Raw genomic sequence first — 18,799 nt, 5'->3', positions numbered from 1 at the left:
TACAATAATATGGGCACAAAATAGATTGTCGCCTTTAGTACATTAGGGCCATTAGGATCTCTTGTATACCTACTTGCATGAAGTTACCACAGGTTCATAGCAGACGCTGCCATTTAATGCCTACAGAGCCTAAAGCTTCCAAAATGCCTATCTGGCCTGTACATATTTCATTAAAAATAAACTCTATATAATAAATAAATATATAAAATAAATAAAATGTTGCCTTTGGAATTTCTATAAATAAATTTAACCTTTTTTCTTTTTTTCTTCTTTTTCTTTTTTTCTCTTCTTTCTTTTTTTTTTTTTTTTTTTTAATTTTTTTTTTTCCTTTTAAACTAAGAGGTCTTTGCTTTAAGTTCACCGGACTATGATACCAGTGAGAATGAACTGAGCGTCTTTTAAGTGAGACTGCACCCTCCACGGCTGCGGAAAGGCAGTGTTCCCTTGAGCAGGCCACCAGCCAAAAATCCTGATGAGTTGAAGTATGGCAGCTGTGCTGATATAGGATGAAGTTCAACTGATCAAAAATGTAAAAGCGTGTCTATTTCCCAGCATGCATCAGGCCGTTGTCCTCTTGGCGCGCCGCTCTCCCCTCCACTCACCCACTCATGCACTCGCACCCTCTCACACAGCCTCTCTCCCCTGCTGTCACAATAAATCAAGCAAGTGGCCCCAGGCAGCCCTCCAGGAGGACCAGCCAGTAAGTGCAGAGCAAATCAGCAAGTCCTCATCCAAGCTTCCATCATACATATGCATGCGACAAAGTTAGGCAGCAGGTGGAGCTGAGGTGATGGCCCTGCTAATCGTTAAGAACCCACCGCATGAAAGCATTGATAGTGGTTATGTTTTAAGGGCTCAAGTGAAGACACTGTCTTTGTCAACTTTGGCTTAGAATATCCTTATATAGTTCAGGTACTTTGTCAGGGTCCACTGGTCTAGGTAAAAAATGTGTAAATTTCTGGTGCCGTTTAGTCCTGGTCCCTTCTCTTGGAGTCCCGTCCTTATTTAATGCAACATAATATCTCCGTCCGGTGTCCACGTGTTTATACAGGTTGGATGAGTAGGTGTTGTACCAATTCTCTTCAAACTGTTCTCTGAATACACACTCTTGTGTTAATTTTTCCTGTCAAAAGAGAGAGAGAGATGGGAAATAAATACATTGCAAAAAAGCGATTGCACACACATTGAGTCCCCTTTATCCTAAAAGCTTTAGACTAGAATACTTTAAAACTTTTTTTTTAATTTTGAAATATTTGCATATACATGATGAGTTAGCTAGGATATAGAACCCATATCTAAACACAAAATTCACTTATGTTTCAAATACACCTTCTATGCATAGCCTGAAGGTAATCTTGCATCATATGTTTTCATTAAAATTCTCATAATATGGAATTTTCCACTTGTGACATCATGTTAAGGTTGAAAAAAAATGTTTAAATGTGGGGACATTTCAGAGTTCAGACTTCCAAATCAAGGATGCTTGAACCATATAAGCCTAATAAGAAAATCTTTTTTTTTATTTTAAACTTTATTATTTAAAAAAAGTTGCAAATAAGAAAAAAAATCACACTTGGAAATTAACAACTCAAAAACTGCACAATTCAGTGACTGTCTAGACAGGAAGGCTTGCTGTCAGAACAGGAGCTAGGAGGCTCCCCATTGGATTTTGCACTTTCAATATCAAGTAAATTTTACGTACTTATCCATCACCAAAAATGAAAAATCCATTTTTAAATACTTCCATGCATTTTTTTCAAAAACTGTTTAACTCTCTCAAGTTAATGACATTTGAATTTCTTATTCAAAATGACTAAAGCACAAGAAATTCTTAACATTTGGGAGAATGGAAGGAAATCACAATGCTGAATTTTTTAGGCAATATTCACACTAGTTTTTCAAAATTTGATGTAGAAATGTCAAGAACAAAGTCAAGAAAGAGCAGCACCTTGATGACTATGAAAACATTCAATCTGCTGACAAGGCCTAGACACGGTCTAGTGGGTCTCTTCCACATGTCAATCACTATATTCAAAGGACAACTGCCCACTGGGCCACTCTCATGTCCACCACAGCATTTGGCTGGTAACCTCCCTGGGAAGAACTTGTCCAAGTGGAGACTCTGCAAACCACCTCATTGCCAACACATTTTTATGAAGTACTTGCTAGAACACTGACGTCTGCCGAGTTAACGGTGAGTGGCTTCTTGGAGCATGTTGTTGCATGGATTACTCTCCAAAGCCTTGCCTCACACTCCAGCTCCAGTGTGCAGTACATTCGCCTGAGGCCTGTCTTCAACCTGTGGGTTATGGAAGCCTCTACCCTTTAAAATTCTGATCTCAAAATTTACAAAATGGCTGTTTTTAAAATCCCTGGAAGAGCCAGGCAGTGGTGGTGCATGCCTTTAATCCCAGCCTCTGTAGGCAGAAGCAAGTGAATCTCTGAGTTCAAATCCAGCCTGATCTACAGAGTGAGTTCCAGGAGAGCCAGGGTGACACAGAGAAACCCTGTCTCAAAAATGAACAAACAAACAAATCCCTGGGAGAATTCTGTTTGTTTGTTTGAGACAGAGTTTCTCTGTGTAGCTTTGGTGCCTGTCCTGAATCTCGCTCTGGCCTTGAACTCACAGAGATCCGCCTGGCTCTGCCTCCCGAGTGCTGGGATTAAAGGTGCCGCCGCATGGCTCCCTGAGAGAATTCTAAGGCAGACCATTCTCAGTCCACATTTTAAGATATCCACTGTACCTTGATATACACAAGATTGGCTTCAAGACATCTCACAAAAACCTGTGGCTGTTCAAGTCCCTTTCCACAAACATGGTGTGCTTGCCTAGAAGCCACCACACCCTCCCTGACTTGACACTATCTCTAGATAACTACTGATACCTAATACAGAGGAAATGCAGTTGCATGGTGTCTTTGAAGACACAGCTTCTTAAACTTCGGAGTGTGGCCCCTTTGGGATTGTGGAACTGAACATGGGGGTCACAAAAAGAACTGGCAATCAGACAAGGTCTCCAAATGTGTAACCACCAAAACTAATGGAAACTCAAGTTCAAAATAAATCTGCTCGCTTCCGCCAGCACTCTCCCACGCCACATCACAGGACTTCACCGCAGCCTCGGGCTGAACAACACATCGCGCATGCTCTGTGCTGCTCACGCTGTGGGCCACACAGGGCCAACCAGCATGGCCTGAAGTACCTTGTCTCAGCCTTGGGGCTGTTAAGTACCATGAATTGTAATGTTTTCACCATACATCAAAACTTTCCTGCTCTTGTAAAAACAACACCATTTAATCATGAGAAACAAAGACTTCTCATATTTTCCACCTTAACATGCTAAGTTCTTCAAATTAGAACATCTTTGGATTGTATTATATCAGAACTTTTGATTTTAAGAAATGAGTGAGTTTCATAAAACCTGAGTTGCTGACTTGAGTCTTATTTAAAAAAATAAATTTTGGCTTGAGATTGGAATAGAATTTCCAACAATTTATGAAATGGTCTAAACATACTTCTGACATTTTGTACTATGTATTTATGCAAAGCAGCCTTCTCAGCATAGACAATTAGAAAACCAAAATCTTGGTCAGCTCTGAAAAGCACTGAAAGTCCTCTGTGTCTGCACAAATATTCAGCCAAGATTTAATGCTTTGTGTAAACACAAATAAGCATATCCACTTCACTAACACACTGGTTTCATCTTTACATATAGGCCAAAGAAGTGTTTCAAAATTTCTTTGTGATTTATTATTAGCAAGTGTCTGGTGTGTGTGCCTATTTTATATACCTATACACTCGGGAGCACAAAGCATTCATGAGTGGGGAAAGTTTAAAGGCCTGGTTCAGGGAATAAAGACAACAGAAAAGTGTGGAGTGGTTTCAGTCCACAGTGGTTGCATCTGCAGAAGTGGGGGAGGGGGGGTCAGGAGGGATAGCCATAATGCTTTCTTTCTCAACTGGCAGAGTATTTCCAAACACAGTAGAGTAAAAACAAAATTGGGTGCAAAGATGCCAAGATGAAAGCTAGTCTCCGTTTTCCCTTCCCACTGCAAGAAAATCTCTCTGCCTTCTTAAATGTGTTCCCTTCCTCTCTCCCTGAGCTCTATAACCTTACAGTGTGGAGGTCACGCCGTCATGTCAGCCATGATCAGAAATGACACATCCATCACATCCTACCTCCATCATGACCACACTCTGGGCTGAAGTGTGTGTACTGAGGTTGCTCCTAGGGGAGGGAGGAAAAGGGGCTTCCCACCTCTGGCTCCTATCACCACACGATTAGAAGCTTTAAAATCAACACCTCTCTAGTTAGTTATTTTAAAATTAAGAGTGCTCTTACATCCTTTCTGCTGAGCACCTGCTGGTTGCTGTCCAAATGGGAAAATTCATGAAATCAGGGAAAGTGGTGTTGGTCCTGGCTGGATGCTATTCCAGATGCAACATTATCATTGTGAAGAACACAGATGGCGGCACCTTGGACTCTCCCTATACCCATAACTGCAACTGACGGCCACCCTCATCAAATTCACAGGTGCATAGGCAAGAAGGAAGTCACCAACAGGCTAAAGATCAAGCCTTTCATCCAAGTGTATAACCACAGTCACCTCATACCTCCCCAAAGTACTGTGTGAATGTCTGCTTGGACAAAACTCTCATCATAACGATGTCTTCAGAGACCAGCTCTGAAACACAAGACCAGACGGGAGGCAGAGGTCAACTCTGAGACATGACACAAGATGGGTGGGAACAATTGGTTCTTCTAGAAGCTTAAGTTTTAGGTGTATTTTTGTTTTCATCGTTAAAATTAGGGGAAGGTGGCTTTTAAAAAATAATTGCTTTGCTCTTATCCACTTGACACCTTGGATAAGTGAGAAAAGAAATAAGTCAGGCCCATAGACTGCAGCCACAGATCTAACCAGTGACAGACTGAAGTTATTTGGAGTGTCAGTTGCATGAGGACCAAACATGTACTATTTTGCTGCTGTTTCCTGAACATGTTACAACAGGTGTTTCTAGAGTGTGGACTCTGATTTCAGGATCCTGAGTTACACAGAGATGATGTGCAGGAAGCATGTGTAGCTTCTATGCAAAACTATGGCGTTTTACAAACAAGAAGAGCATGGGCAGAGCAGGGTATATCAAGGGGGTCCTACAGCTAATCCCTTATGGACAACTGTCACCAGAAACAATAAAGGCATATTCTTCTGTTCCTGTCATTCAGAACCAAGGGCACACAATTACATATTATCACCAAAACACCGATGCCCTTTGATAGTCATATATTAAGCATATGACTTAATACAGTAAGTTTAGGAAAAGCCAGCTGGATAGATTCACCCTCTCCCATTGTCAAAAAGTCAAGAGGGCTGAAGAGAATTTTACCAAATCAACCAACAGTTCACGGTAAGTCATGCTTTGCCTCATCTTTTTATATTTTATTTACATTTCTTTAGGGGGAGGGGCTCATGTCATGGCCCAGGTGTAGAGGTCAGAAAACAATTTGCATTCTCCCTTTCCACCCTGTGGGTCCCGGAGACTAACTCAGGTGGTCAGCCTTGGTAGCGAGTGTCTTTCCCCACTGAGCCCTTCTAACAGGCCCCTGGTCTCGTTCTTAACCCAAAGGCCTGAAACATCATCAAATAGGTTTTACCAGCTTCTTCATAGTACTCTTCCAACTGGCCAAAAAAGCATGAGCAAGGTTTTGATGTTGTCTAGGTTTGGTGAATGAGTTTTGTGACATTGGAGATCAAATGCCGGGCCTTGTACCCACTAGACAAGTGTTCTCCCACTGAGCCCCACCCAGCCCTGAGGTTTTTAACCAAATATCACCTCATCAGACAAACATGTCCTGTGTACGCTAAAACAAGGAAAAGGAAAAAGGTCAGCCCACTCACACAGGATTCAGAGGGACAAAATGGCCTCGGGACATGAGCCATCATCTGCTACCCATAGTACCTCTTGTAGTTGGGCTGCTCCCACTAGTGAAACTGAGGAAGCTCACTTCACGGGGGTGGGAGTGCACAGCAGAAGGCAATCCTCCACTCTCTCTGCCAGTGACTGTAGAAGGGGCTTCTGGAAAAATGCAGTCCCTCTCCTGCCCTGAGGAGATGGGCCTGAGTCTGATGATCCCCACCCCCTCATCTCTATAGACAAACAACAAAAGGGTGTGGTCAAGCCACTTCCATCTGTGTGACGGTGTCCTCACGAGCAAGTTAATTCCTGGGTTAAAAAAAAAAAATTAAAAACTCAGGAAATTTTCTAAACAATTATGTGAATTTGTTTTTTTTCTTGTTGAATTGAAAAAAAAAAAAAATCCAGAATGGATGTTAAGACTCTGGTTGCAGAAAGGATGCAGCAGGTAGATGAGAAGTATGGATTCAGATGAAGGGTTCTTTCTCTCCACTGGAAATTATATTGCCAGACCAATATTGCAAAAATAAATCCTTATTCTAAAAGTAAGCTGGGCATTGGTGGCACAAGCATATAATCCCAGCACTTGGGAGGCAGAGGCAGGCAGATCTCTGTGAGTTTGAGGCCAGCCTGGGCTACAAAGCGAGTTCCAGGAAAGGCACAAGGCTACACAGAGAAACCCTGTCTCAAAAAACCAAATATATATATGATGATGATGGTTTCTCCTTGTTGGGAGCCAGGATATTCTGGAGTAGTTCCTGCTCCCTTTACCCTTAGGCACACAGGCTGCATGGAGGCCTTTCTTATGGCAGAGATGGGTCAGCTGCTGAAACTGGTTGACACCCTGGGAGAAGGCTTGTCTCACACCTCAGCTTCACCCCTCACTCACTAAGGAAACACTGACAACTTATGTCATTTCCCAAATCTCAGTAGCCTTATCCTTAAAAGGTTAGGTCAAGACAGGTAGCCCTAACTGAAAATTTAAAAAATCTAAAAAAAAAACTAAAAAGCTTCTAGTGTCTGAATTTTGGGGACATGGTGTTGGCCCTCATGAAGTTTCATATTTCAGAGTGGTTCATACTTTTTCATTAGGAATGCTCAACTGGCTAGGTGTAGTGACTTGAGCCTTTAATCCCAGCATGGAAGGAGGCAGACGCCTCTGTGAGTTCAAGGCCAGCCTGGTCTACAGGGTGAGTTCCAGGACAGCTAGGGCTACACAGAGAAATCCTGTCTTGACGAGAAAAAAAAGAAAGAAAGAAAAGAAGAAACCGAAAAACGGTGGGGGCGGGGGGGGGGGTGTTCAACTGGTCACATCTCTACAAATAGTCCAAAAACTTTTGGCCCTAAGAATTTCCAACACTTATTACCAATGCTCGATCTGTAGTAAGGACCCTTGAGACCAACAGCATCCCTGATATCATGAGGGACCTCTCACCAGAAATAGAGCAAATAGAACGCAGCTTGTGTCATTTTCTAGTTAAATATGTGGGGGCAAGGAAGCTCAAAGGTTGAGGTGATATGTCCCTTCAGGACCATGGCCTCTCATCACCACAGTGATGAAGGCATGGGTGCAGGACATTTCCAGAAGTCCTACTCAGCCACTGACCCCTCAGGACCGGACTCTTTCTGCTTCTGACTGACAGCCCTGGGGCTCCTAAAGCTTTGTTCACCTGTGGGACATAGGCTGCCATGTCCCAAAGGGCCACCAACCACTAGGGTAGACACCTGACGAAGGAGCTAGTGGGAACAGGCAGCGTCGCACATGCTTCCTCTTGGCCTCACTACGCACCATTAGTTTTTCAAGAGAAAGAGGGAGAGAAGAAAACAGAGTGCATGAACAAATTTCTACATGGCCAGAAGAGTCTCACTGTACATTTTTCAAACTATGAAAAAGTCCTTAAACACAGAAGAAAAGCTAAGAAGTAGAACTACCGTTTGCACAGCTCCAGATGGCGGGGCTCTCTCCCTCACAGGCTGTTTAGCATTGTTTATATGCACAGAAACTTTCTGGGCAACCCAGAAAACATGGTATTTGTTCAACTGGAAAATAGTCTAACCCTCAGACATTTCCTGGTGGTCAGGTCGGTGGTGTCATACAGCAGAGGACTCTAACTTCAGGTAAGTGACAGAGGTTCTGCTGACACTGGACTGTAAAACCAACGGTGCACCATGACTTTCTGTAGTCACACCTGCTCTACCACTCTGATAAGCAGCTTCCCATCAAGATTAAGATTTTTATTGAAAATAAAAGACCCCGGTACTTCCCTATGCCAGGTATATATCACAATGACTTCTCCCTTTCACTGGGGATTATGTCAATGTGCAATCTTTGTTTTAGACAGACTAGCAAGATTTATAGTCCATTTCTTTATTGAGCACACTTCAGTTCTAAGTGATGAATACTTAGCTGAGGTAAATATTTTAAGTTATGTGTTTCTATTCCAAAATTATCTTTAATTAAAAATAGATAAACAAATGCAAATTGGAACACTTAGAAAAAATGTATTAACCTGTCTTTTTACTTGTGTGCAGAAGAGGAGCGTGGGCCTTCAAATAAACTATACACTTTTTAGAATTATAAAACGCAGATGTTTTAAAACTCACCACATGTTTCCAATGCAGACAGTTTATAGAGTATTCCACTATAAAGTGATCAATTCTTGTTTTATTGTATTTCCATGTTTTAAATTTTTTTAGATTATTTAACTATAGCTGTTTATGGCATACCTATCTTTGAACTATTGGATTTTATCACTAGACTTGGGTGGAGAATGTGGATTTAATTCAAAAGTCTACTAAAGTCCATGCTTTGGAACAAAATCTGGTGAATGTTAGCAGCTATGGAAACCTCTTTTCATTTTATGTCATCAAATTCTGAGCAATGGGAAAAACTAAAATTAAAACTTCCAAACTTGTACCATTCCTGTTTAAAGCAAAGTATGAGATAATATAGTGAAAAGTATAGTGCGGCCCCGAGAATGCCTAAGCACCCTCTCAGACACAGGCTTATCTAGACACCAGTTTAGAAAATTAGACAGCATGAAACTAGGTGATCCACATAGGCATTACTGTGCTCAATCTGAATCTATGCTGAGAGAGAGAGAGAGAGATTACAACATTTGAAACAGAATAATAGTTCTTGTTGCAAACATACAGCCTTACGTTGTGCTATTTTAAAACATGATTTCCACATGAATGTATGGCATAGCTTTAACCACGCTATGTAAATGACTGCATTTACTCAACCCGATGGTCCCTTAAACAGCTGGCTACTACAATATAAACCACCAGAGCAGGGAATGCATGACAATGACTTAATTGCAAAGCTCTTGAACGTTTCCGGAGTTAATGACTCTGCTGTAGTCATTCATTCTCATATCTACTGTTTGTTACAGTCGAGGTATTTAAACCTCCCTTGCCCACAATGACTCTTTCTCATTAATAATATAGCAGTAAAGCCTTAATGGGAGCTGTTGCAAGGACCAGGGTGATTAACTATAATGACAAAAGGACCATTAATAAGAAGCCAGGTCTTTTAACTGTCCTCTCCTGGGAGAAGTCCCCAACTAGACGGAAAGCAACACACAGAAAGAGGAGTGGGAGAGTACCTCCTCTTATGTTGTTAGATGCTCCAACTCAGATCCAACCCTGTGCCCACAACATGCCTCACATTAAGTCCTGTTTCTCAAAACCTCTATAAATCCCCACCGTTCTGGATGGACCTGCCTGGATTCCATATTCCTTACCATCTCTATTACCTCTGGAATTATGGGAACAATGGAGTTGATTGCAAGCAGATCAACACAAATAGCCTTTTGCCTTATCAAAATATATCAGAAATGCATGAGAAGGGGAAAAGAATGGGGAGACTGTTGACAAATGAGTATAAGTCACAGGTAGGTAGGAGGAAGGCTCTGTACAGTCAGGTGATTAGATAGTCAGAATACACTATCGATTTCAAAAAGCAAGAAGCAAGGATCTTGATGCTTTATCATCAGAAATGATACATGCTTGAGATACATGTTTGTTTTACCTGACTTAAACATTGCACAACGGTCTAGACAGAAAACACAATGGGAGAGTACTTACTTAGCATGTACAAAGCCCTGGGTTTAACCTCAATTACACACACAAAAATAATAAAAATAGATACCACACAATATATTCGTGGTTCTCCCTAAATATGTATGAATTTTATGTTCTTATGTATTGATTAAAACATAAATTTAAGCCAGGCACTGTGGTCTATACCTATAATGACAGCCACTTGGGAAACAACTGAGGTAAAAACATGGCTTATGTCTAAGAGTTCTAGGTCAGCCTGGACAACACAATGAGATTCCCATCTCAAAAAAAATTAATTAATTAATGCTTAATAAAACTTTTAAGTGTTTTCATGTATTTTTAATTTTATAAGACACATAGAAAATTAAGAATTACTATAATCTTTGCATTCTTCTCATACCTAAAAAACATGAAAGAAAGGAAACCAAAACTTGCACTTTCCAGCTTAAAACTTTCCAGAAAATCAAGTACAAAGTCCCACCCCTGACCAAGAAGCTATTTGTAACTGGAACCTGCTAGGAGAGGGAAAATCAGTTTCACCAATGGAGTGACACTGGGTATCTCAACACACTCCAGGGGCAGGTCCCATGACCATGAGTAGTTTTCAGACTCCATGACTTTTGAGCCTTTTTTTTTTTTTTTTTTTTTTTTTGCTATGGTTTGGTGTATTTTTGTCTTGTGAGGCTTGTTTGCTTTGCTTTCTGGTTTTTTTTTTTCCCCCCTGGGAGGAGTTGAGAGAGAAAGAAAGATGTAAGGAGGTCTGTAGAATCTAGAAAGATTTAGGGGAGAGGAAAGAATATGAACAAAATATATTTTATGAAATTTTCTAAAATAATTTTTAAAATGTAATTAAAAGAAATACCTTCTTTTCAGAATCAAGTTACTTTAGTATTTAGGAAGCAATCAAGGACCTAGTCTGAATCTGGATACAAGCACACATGTATACAGAGACACTGAGCGTACATACGCACACAAAACACACACACACACACCTTCCATGTGTCAGGCTCGCTTGCCATGTGGCAATAAATAAGCTGCCAGGGACAGATCTGTTCTGCCAAATAGGACGAGTGAGACTATTCAGGGGCCTTCCTTAGAAGCTGCTTATAAAAATGAATCTGTGTTTAGCAAATCACACAGCTCATAAACTTCCTGCACATTCTCAAAGAGGTGTTCTCACAGAGAAAGCCTTGCTCCATGCACAAAAGAACATACATTCAGAAAGCCTAGTTTTTGCTCTCAGGAGCATTTAGACTTGTGCTAAAGCCCAGCGGATGTGATTCTAATTCTTTTATAAACACACCTAGAGAAAAAAGTTGTTAACATTCTTTTTAAGATCTTAGAACACTAAGTTGAAAAACAAATCACAGGACACATTTTTCACTGGAGACTACCTGGTATGAGGAATGACATCGTTCAATGACCACTTAAAACACACACAAAAGCTACGTAAAAGCTATAAACACATCAATGAAATGTTCTTTGGTGAGAACTAAGCATAGGTGCCCTGGAAGGGCCAGGGTGATGGACAATGAAGAGAAACCAAGCTAAGAGGCTGTGAGGTAAGTGAAAGAAAGAAATATTCAAGGAGGAAACCCAACAAAGACAGAGAAACCCAACAACCACGTGGTTTCTGTGATAACCATCAGATAGTTGGCTGGGAGGTGGACTCAAAAAATGAAAAATGAAGAGGCTTTCCAAGATAAACAAAGCCGTTTAAACTCAGCACACAGTTTGCAGAAATAAAAGGAAGGGGCTTGAAAGATCAGCAGATTTAATGACAATGTAAGCCCAAAGATAAATTCTGAAGATCTAAAAAATACACAGTATTTCCCCCCAGTAGAGGCATGCACCTTCCAGAAACATGCCATCATGGAGCAGACCAATAAGGCTTCAATTTATTTCTCTGTAGAAGGAGAGCATTGTACAGAGAGAGTTCTAAGGCCCAGTTTGGGGGTAATGGAAGCCAGTGCCTCCCAGAATTAGAGGTGCAAACTCTACAGGCCACACTATACCCCAGCCCTGAAAGACTCCTCTGAGACTAAGACTCTAATGATTGAGCCGTAGGACCATCAGAAAGCTTTCACGATAACTCTGAGAGGACATAATGAATAGGAAATGAAGAGAAATGTCCAAGGGGCTGGAAAAATAGACAAACAAAATGAAATGTGCTGCCTCGGTTGTCCATTGGAGGGGGAGGGGCTGCAGGCCAGAAGTGCTAGCCTGAAGTAGCCTGGAGAACAGGGCTGCTACTTCAGAGATGAGCCAAGAGCAGAGAAGGAAGCAGCCACTTTGTCACAAGGAACACCCCAGATTTCTCCCTGGGAAGTTCCTTGGAGGATAAGCACCTTGTGACTGTTGGGACTTCCCTCACATTTTCCATCCTCTCCCTACATTCAAGGAACATGGCTCCCATAAGGACCAGTGAACCTCCCTGTAACATGAACTGCCTAAAAGAGAGAGTAAAAGGTTAGCAATATGTAAATGTGGGGTGTGCGCACAAAACATAGAAAAGACACCACCAAGAAGATCTGATGATACCAAGGACCCCGTGTCCTTCTGCACTATTCCCACGGGCCTCTTGGGTTTTCCAGCTCCTCTAACCAGAGACTGAGCACCTCTGGCACCCCCATCCCACCCATACCCACCGAGAATTCTCCTCAGACTGGAAGGGAAGGGAGCCTGTCCCTGGCATTCTCTCTGTTCCTTGAATCCCCAACTCCAGGTTTCCACAATGCTCAGGTCAGTCCAGATTACTCAGGAACCAAATCCTTCCACCTAGCCTTGTTTTGTAGTATATAAATGACTGTCCTCATCTCCACACATGCAGAACTGTGTCTGACTCTCGTGGGACCCCTCTGTCTTCTACAGTATAACTAAACATACTTCCAGATCTGATAGGGACCTATTTTTCGGGGGGGGGGGTGAGATTTATTCCCTTACAATTCCATATCACAATTCATCATCAAAGGCAGGCAGGACAGGAACTACAGGAACTGAAGTGAAGCAGGAACCTGGAGGCAGGAGCTGATGCAGAGCTCATGAAGGAAGGAGTGCTGGTCACTGGCTTGCTCCTCGTGGCTTTCTTAGACTGCTTTCTTTCTTTCTTTTCTTCTTCTTTCTTTAAATTTATTCTTCTCTCATAGACTATATCCCAACCACAGTTTCCCCTCCCTCCACTCCTCCCAGTTCCCCCACCACACACCTCACCTCGCCCCCAGATCTACTCCTGTTTCCCTTCAGAAAAGAAGAGCAGGTATCCCAGGGATTTCAACCGAACACAGCATAACAAGTCACAATAAGACTAGGCACAAACTCTCATATTAATGTTGGACAAGGCCACCCAGTAGGAGGAAAAGGGTCCCAATAGCAGGCAAAAGAGTCAGCAAATCCTCAATCCACTGTTAGGAATCCACAGAGGGCTTCCTTAAAAGTGCTGTGCTAACTAATGTTGTGAGATATTTGGCTACACTGTGTAAAGACATGTAGCTCTGATTGGTTTAATTAAAAAGCTGAATGGCCAATAGCTAGGCTGAATTTCCAGGCATAGAGGACTCTGGGAAGAAGGGATGAGACACAGAGGAAGCAGCATGGACAATGCAGAGTAAAGGCAACTGAGTCATGCAAAAGAATGTAGATTAAAAGATATGGTGGTACACACCTTTAATCCCAGCACTTGGGAGGCAGAGACAGGCGAATCTCTGTGAGTCGAGACCAGCCTGGTCTACAAAGCAAGTTCCAGGAAAGGCGCAAAGCTACACAGAGAAACCCTGTCTCGGGGAAAAAAAAAAAGGTATGGGTTAATTTAAGTTGTAAGAGCTAGCTAAAAACAAGCCTAAGGTATTGGCCGAGCTTTCATAATTAATAAGTCTCTGTGTCAGTTTTTGTGAGCTGGTGGCCCCAAAAAGTCCATCTACAGACAAAGGTAGCTCATGCCTATAATTCCAGCACTTGAGAGGCAGTCATGTGTTTAAGGCTAACCTGTCTCAAAATAAACAAGTAAAATAAACAAATAAAAATTTTACATAAATTAAAAAGTACTTTAACCCCCCCCCTCCAAAAAAAAGTATTCTGTTAGTTATTCTGGTTACTGTGGGAACCTGTCAAATTCATCAACATGTAAATATTTTTTAAACCCTGGCAAAGAAAATTACAAAGTAAATGAAATCCCTATTAAGAGAAATTACTTTTATTTAAGTATATAAAATAATAACAGCTACATATGAGAGTAACTATTGAGCAGGGGAGATGACTCAGTTGGTAAATGTACTTGCCATGTAAGGACTTGAGTTCAGTCCCCAGCATCCACCTGACAGCCAGACATGGCACACGCCTATAACTCTAGCACTGGAAAGTCAAAAGCATAAGGATCCCTGAGGCTCGCTGGGTAGCTGGTCTAGCCAAATCAGTGACATCCAAGGTCAATGAGAGACCCTGTCTAAAAAGCTAAAATGGAAATCAATAGAAGAAGACATCAGATGTCAAACTCTGCAGTGTGTGTGTGTGTGTGTGTGTGTGTGTGTGTGTGTGTGTGTGTGTTCACATTAATAAACTAACATTATTCTTTAAAAATGGATCTTTAGAAAATCTTTAAACATTGGCATTAAGGCTGGCATTTAAAGAATAATTTGACTAAGTCATGAATCTTGACCTCAGAATTCAACTTTCGAGAAAGCCCAGGCATCATGTCTCCCATGCAGCTTGGAGCACCAGAGGCACAGACACAGCACTGCCACATGGGTTCTTGAGGATGTGGCGAACACCAGGGAACAAGCGCTAAGCTGGTCACATGGCAGACATTGTCTCCTCCCGTGAGACAGCCATCCCTTGTCCTAGGCCTCGGCTCCGAAGGTTAAGAACAGTTTAGAGTTGATGGGCAGTTAACAGTTGCCGAGGCAGGGGAGTCGTTTTCTCCAGGGGTATAGCCACTGGGAAGAGGCCATGCTCCAGTAAATAATGCCCCCTCCATGCTCATACAACTAACTCTACTAAACTCAGGAGGTCACATAAAATATGAGCATAAGAAGGAGACTTGTTGGGGAAAAGAAAGGGTTCAGGAGAGTAAAGGGGAACAAGAGAGGATGGTAGGGTGAGTATGATCAAATATGTTATAGGCATGCATGAAACTGTCAAAGAGTGAATGGATGGAGGAGTGAATGAATGAATGAATAATAGAACAGGACCCCTATTTGCACAGCTGGTGAGCAGCAGAACTAAGACTCCAAGCCTTAGGTTCCCACTCCTCCATGCTTACCATCCACGTTCTAGATGCTCATAAAGGAAAGCAAAGACCAGAATCTCCCATAAAGCACGGCGAACAGAAATCAGTTCGAAAGGCAGAAAGAAAAAAAGATACCAGCCCACTTCACACAACTGGGATACAGTATCTGCAACACTGTAAGGGGGCGGGGATGAAAGAATAGTGGGGACAGGAAGGAAGAGAGAAAGACATGGAAGGTGGGAGAGAGAAGAGAAACCCAGAGCTTCCTTCAGGTGGCTGTGAGTGACAGGAGGAAGGTCAAGGCCACAGGCCAGCCAGGCAGGCTACAGTCACCTGGCGCTTCCAAGGCAATCGAATCGCATTATGCACCACAAGGAGAGGGACGTCCTTGAAATGACCTTGGCCAGCCAGTCCTTTGAATACTGTATTGAGTTTCCAGCACTTCCTTGCAAAGGACACACACACTTCGATGCATAGTTCAATGAATAACTTTTTAAAAACTGGTTAAGAGGGACTCCACGGCTGTCTGGGTTTGAAGCATTTATAGAAAGTAAGAGCTCTGAGTGTGCCCCTTCCAGTTAACGCCATAACCTTGCAATCCCGGGGAAGCCCTCGGCAGTGAGGGCTGTCAAGAGTGCAGGCTTTTTTTTTTTTTCTCAGTTGGTTGTCACAGTGCCTCTGAGGCTCACCAGGCCAGCAGGCTGACAAATGATGTTTCCTCACAACTTCAAGGTGGCTCCTCGTGGAGGCACAGCAGGGACATGGCTCAGCACTTCAGAGGCCACCCCAGGGCAATGGCTCCCACTTAACTCTAGTGGAGTTAGTTTTTTGTGAGGCTTGAAGGTGGCTCCTAGATGGGTTACAGGATCCCACAGAGGCAACATCCTTCAAGTAGCTATGATGCAAACAGGGGAGGACCCTCCAAAAGTTGGCAGCCACTGTCTCCTAGTACTCCAGCTAAGTCCCTTAGTCTCTGCTAGGAACGTTGCCTCTTTCTCTCAGCCTCCTCAACCACACCCCTACAGCTAAGCTTCCTCCTGCAAAATCGCAGTAACTTTTACATCTCACTGTATTAGGCCATTTATTGTACAAAAGAAAAAAATGACTCTTTGTTACAGTTTTGTTTAGTTATTTTGTGAGTCAGGGTCTGAGAGACACACGTGTCGTCGTGGCATGGATGTGGAGGTCAGAGAACAGCTTATGGGAATCAGTTGTCTCCTGCCCTGTGGGCTCCAGGGCTCAAACACAATCCGCAGGGCTTGGCGGCAAGTGCTTTTCCCAGCTGCCTCTCACCGGCCAGGTAACTCTTGGTCTACAGGTCTGATGCCTGAACAAAGCTGTAGGTTCCTCCTATCACCCTCACGGCAAGGCAAATATGGCCACACTTGTGTATGCTCATTTCCTCACAGGAGTTAGCGTCTGTAAGGTCTCCCAGAACACTGAACCACCGCTCCTGGAGGAAACACAGGGTGAGCATTTTTGTGAATGTACCAACGCATTTTATGTGTGTTTCTATTTAAAGGTACTTACTTAATATACACTGTGGCTTCATGACCACCTGACCCACAGCCAATGTCACCAAAATCAAGCCTCAAGGAAGCATCTCTAAAACAAAGTTGGCTCCACAGAACATATCAGCGCTTGCTAAGGACATTTTTATGAGGCAAAATCATCAACGAAAGGCACAGAATAAGAAATGCACAACACTAAACAGATGCCCTGAAGAGAGGCCTGTGACAAGAAGGCAGGGCTCGACCTTTGACCTCAGCTAGGAATGTGAGGATGGCGGAGACTTGCTGTTTTTCCTTCTTTTCTGCATATGTCTGCAAACAGGCACAAAAGTGACACAAATGTAGATTTGGGGGTTATAAGCAAAATTCAGCAATTACACAAATTCCACTGAAGTAGCAAGCATGTATCAGCCGTGGAAGGCAGTCAATAATGTTTACTGGGTTTTGAAAGAAAGCCAGGAGTGAGTGTGAGACAGTGTATCCAAAAGTGCATGAATGTGCATGAGCAAAGGGAAGATTGTGAATGGGAGAGCCCGTGAGCGAGCGAGTGAGTGAGTGAGTGAGCCAGCGAGTGAGTACGGACCGCAAATGCAATACTTAAGCAAGACGCGTTTACCGACGGAGTGCACACGTGAGCCGCAGACCGAGTCCTAACTCTGAACCACACTATCTCACTGAATCAAGAACGACGAAGGATGCTCTGTGGTTCAAAGCAATTTAAGAAACGGGCAATGGAGGGGTAGTCGGGTCTGATGAAGAGCAGCAAGGAGTGTCTGGATTTGTAAGGAGAGCAGGGTGGGGAAGCAGAAGGACATGAAGGCCACAGGCCTGCTGCTACTGTCCCTAACACTGCTGTCAACTGCTCGACCACCCCAACTCACAGGCTAATTGGACTTCCCTTATATACACCAAGACTCTGGAGGGGGGGGGGGGCAGGAGGCAGCTGGTAAAGCACAGGAATGAAACACCCAGGATGTAGAACCACTGTGCTTTTCAAATGTATACAGGAACTACTCAGAAATCAGTTCTTTTGTCTGTTTGGATTTTGTTTTGTTTCTGTTTTTTCTTTTTTCTTTTTTTTGAGACAGGTTTTCTCTGTGTAACAGCCCAGGCTGGCCTCGAACTCAGAGAGATCCCCCTGCCTCTGCCTCCTGAGTGCTGGGATTAGAGGTATGTGCCACCGCCCAGCAACCAGTTACTCTTTAATTCCTAGGGGTTGTCATCAAATGTCGTCTTTCAATCAAACATCATTTACAAATATACTCACTATAAAGTTCCCTAATAGGAACTATCCAGAAGAGACTCTAGCATTCAAATGTTGTATCAGCTCTTTTAGCTCCAAATAGCTACTTAGAAACTGAATGCCAGAAGGAAGGAAGGAAGTGCAGGAAGGTAGAGAGAAGGAAGGGAGAAGAAAGAAAGAAAAATGTTCAGTCGTTGTGTCTAAGCTTTCTGCATTTCTTCTCAGAGCTTAAAAGCTCATCTAGTTTTATTGCTGAATAATATCCCATTATCTAGATGTACCAGAATATTCTCAGGCCGTCCCAAAGCTTACTTATCCATTTATCTGCTGAAGTATATCTTCATTGTTTCCCAGTATGGAAAATTATGAATAAAACTACTGTAAACAGAAAGAAAAAGAGAGATTTGGAATCTCACTGGCAATACATTCATCTAATACTTAATTAGGTACCAATTACATTCAAGTCTTTGTTGTAAATATTGGCAATAACTTGGGACACAAAAGTAACTGAGTGACTGACTTCCCAGAACTTCGGCTTAGGCAGTGACGGTTTTATCAAGCTTCTCAAAACCACTCTCTCAGGCCTTCCCCATCTAGCATCTGACAGGGCATGAAGCAGAGGAACTCTGAGGACGGGACTAATACAGAACAGGAAATGCCAGAGAAATACAAGGTAGGTAGAGGCAGTAGTCAAGCCAGTCTGAAAGAGCGCCTGTTCCTGGAAGGCTCCTGAACCTGTAGGAAAGCCATTCCTTAGCCTGCGCCCTGGACCCAGAGCCTCTGTCCTCCAGCCTTTCAGAAGCAGCTCATGATTATGTCTGTCTCCAGCTGGGATGTGGCTTGGTG

The 18,799-nt window shown here is 42.8% G+C and overlaps 1 protein-coding gene across 1 annotated transcript in view; it reads right to left on the bottom strand.

The window, feature by feature from the left end:
• Nucleotides 1-330: 330 nt before the first annotated feature.
• Fgf9 (fibroblast growth factor 9) overlaps nt 331-18,799 on the bottom strand; it is a 38,968-nt gene continuing 20,499 nt past the window's right edge. The window contains exon 3 of the mRNA XM_036199440.1: nt 331-1,123. Within this exon, the coding sequence (XP_036055333.1) occupies nt 878-1,123 (246 nt within the window). The 3' untranslated portion in view covers nt 331-877. The remainder of the gene's footprint in view (nt 1,124-18,799) is intronic.

This window comes from Onychomys torridus, chromosome 9 (assembly GCF_903995425.1).
Source record: "Onychomys torridus chromosome 9, mOncTor1.1, whole genome shotgun sequence".
NCBI lineage: Eukaryota > Metazoa > Chordata > Mammalia > Rodentia > Cricetidae > Onychomys > Onychomys torridus.
This window is presented reverse-complemented; position numbering and strand designations above follow the sequence as displayed.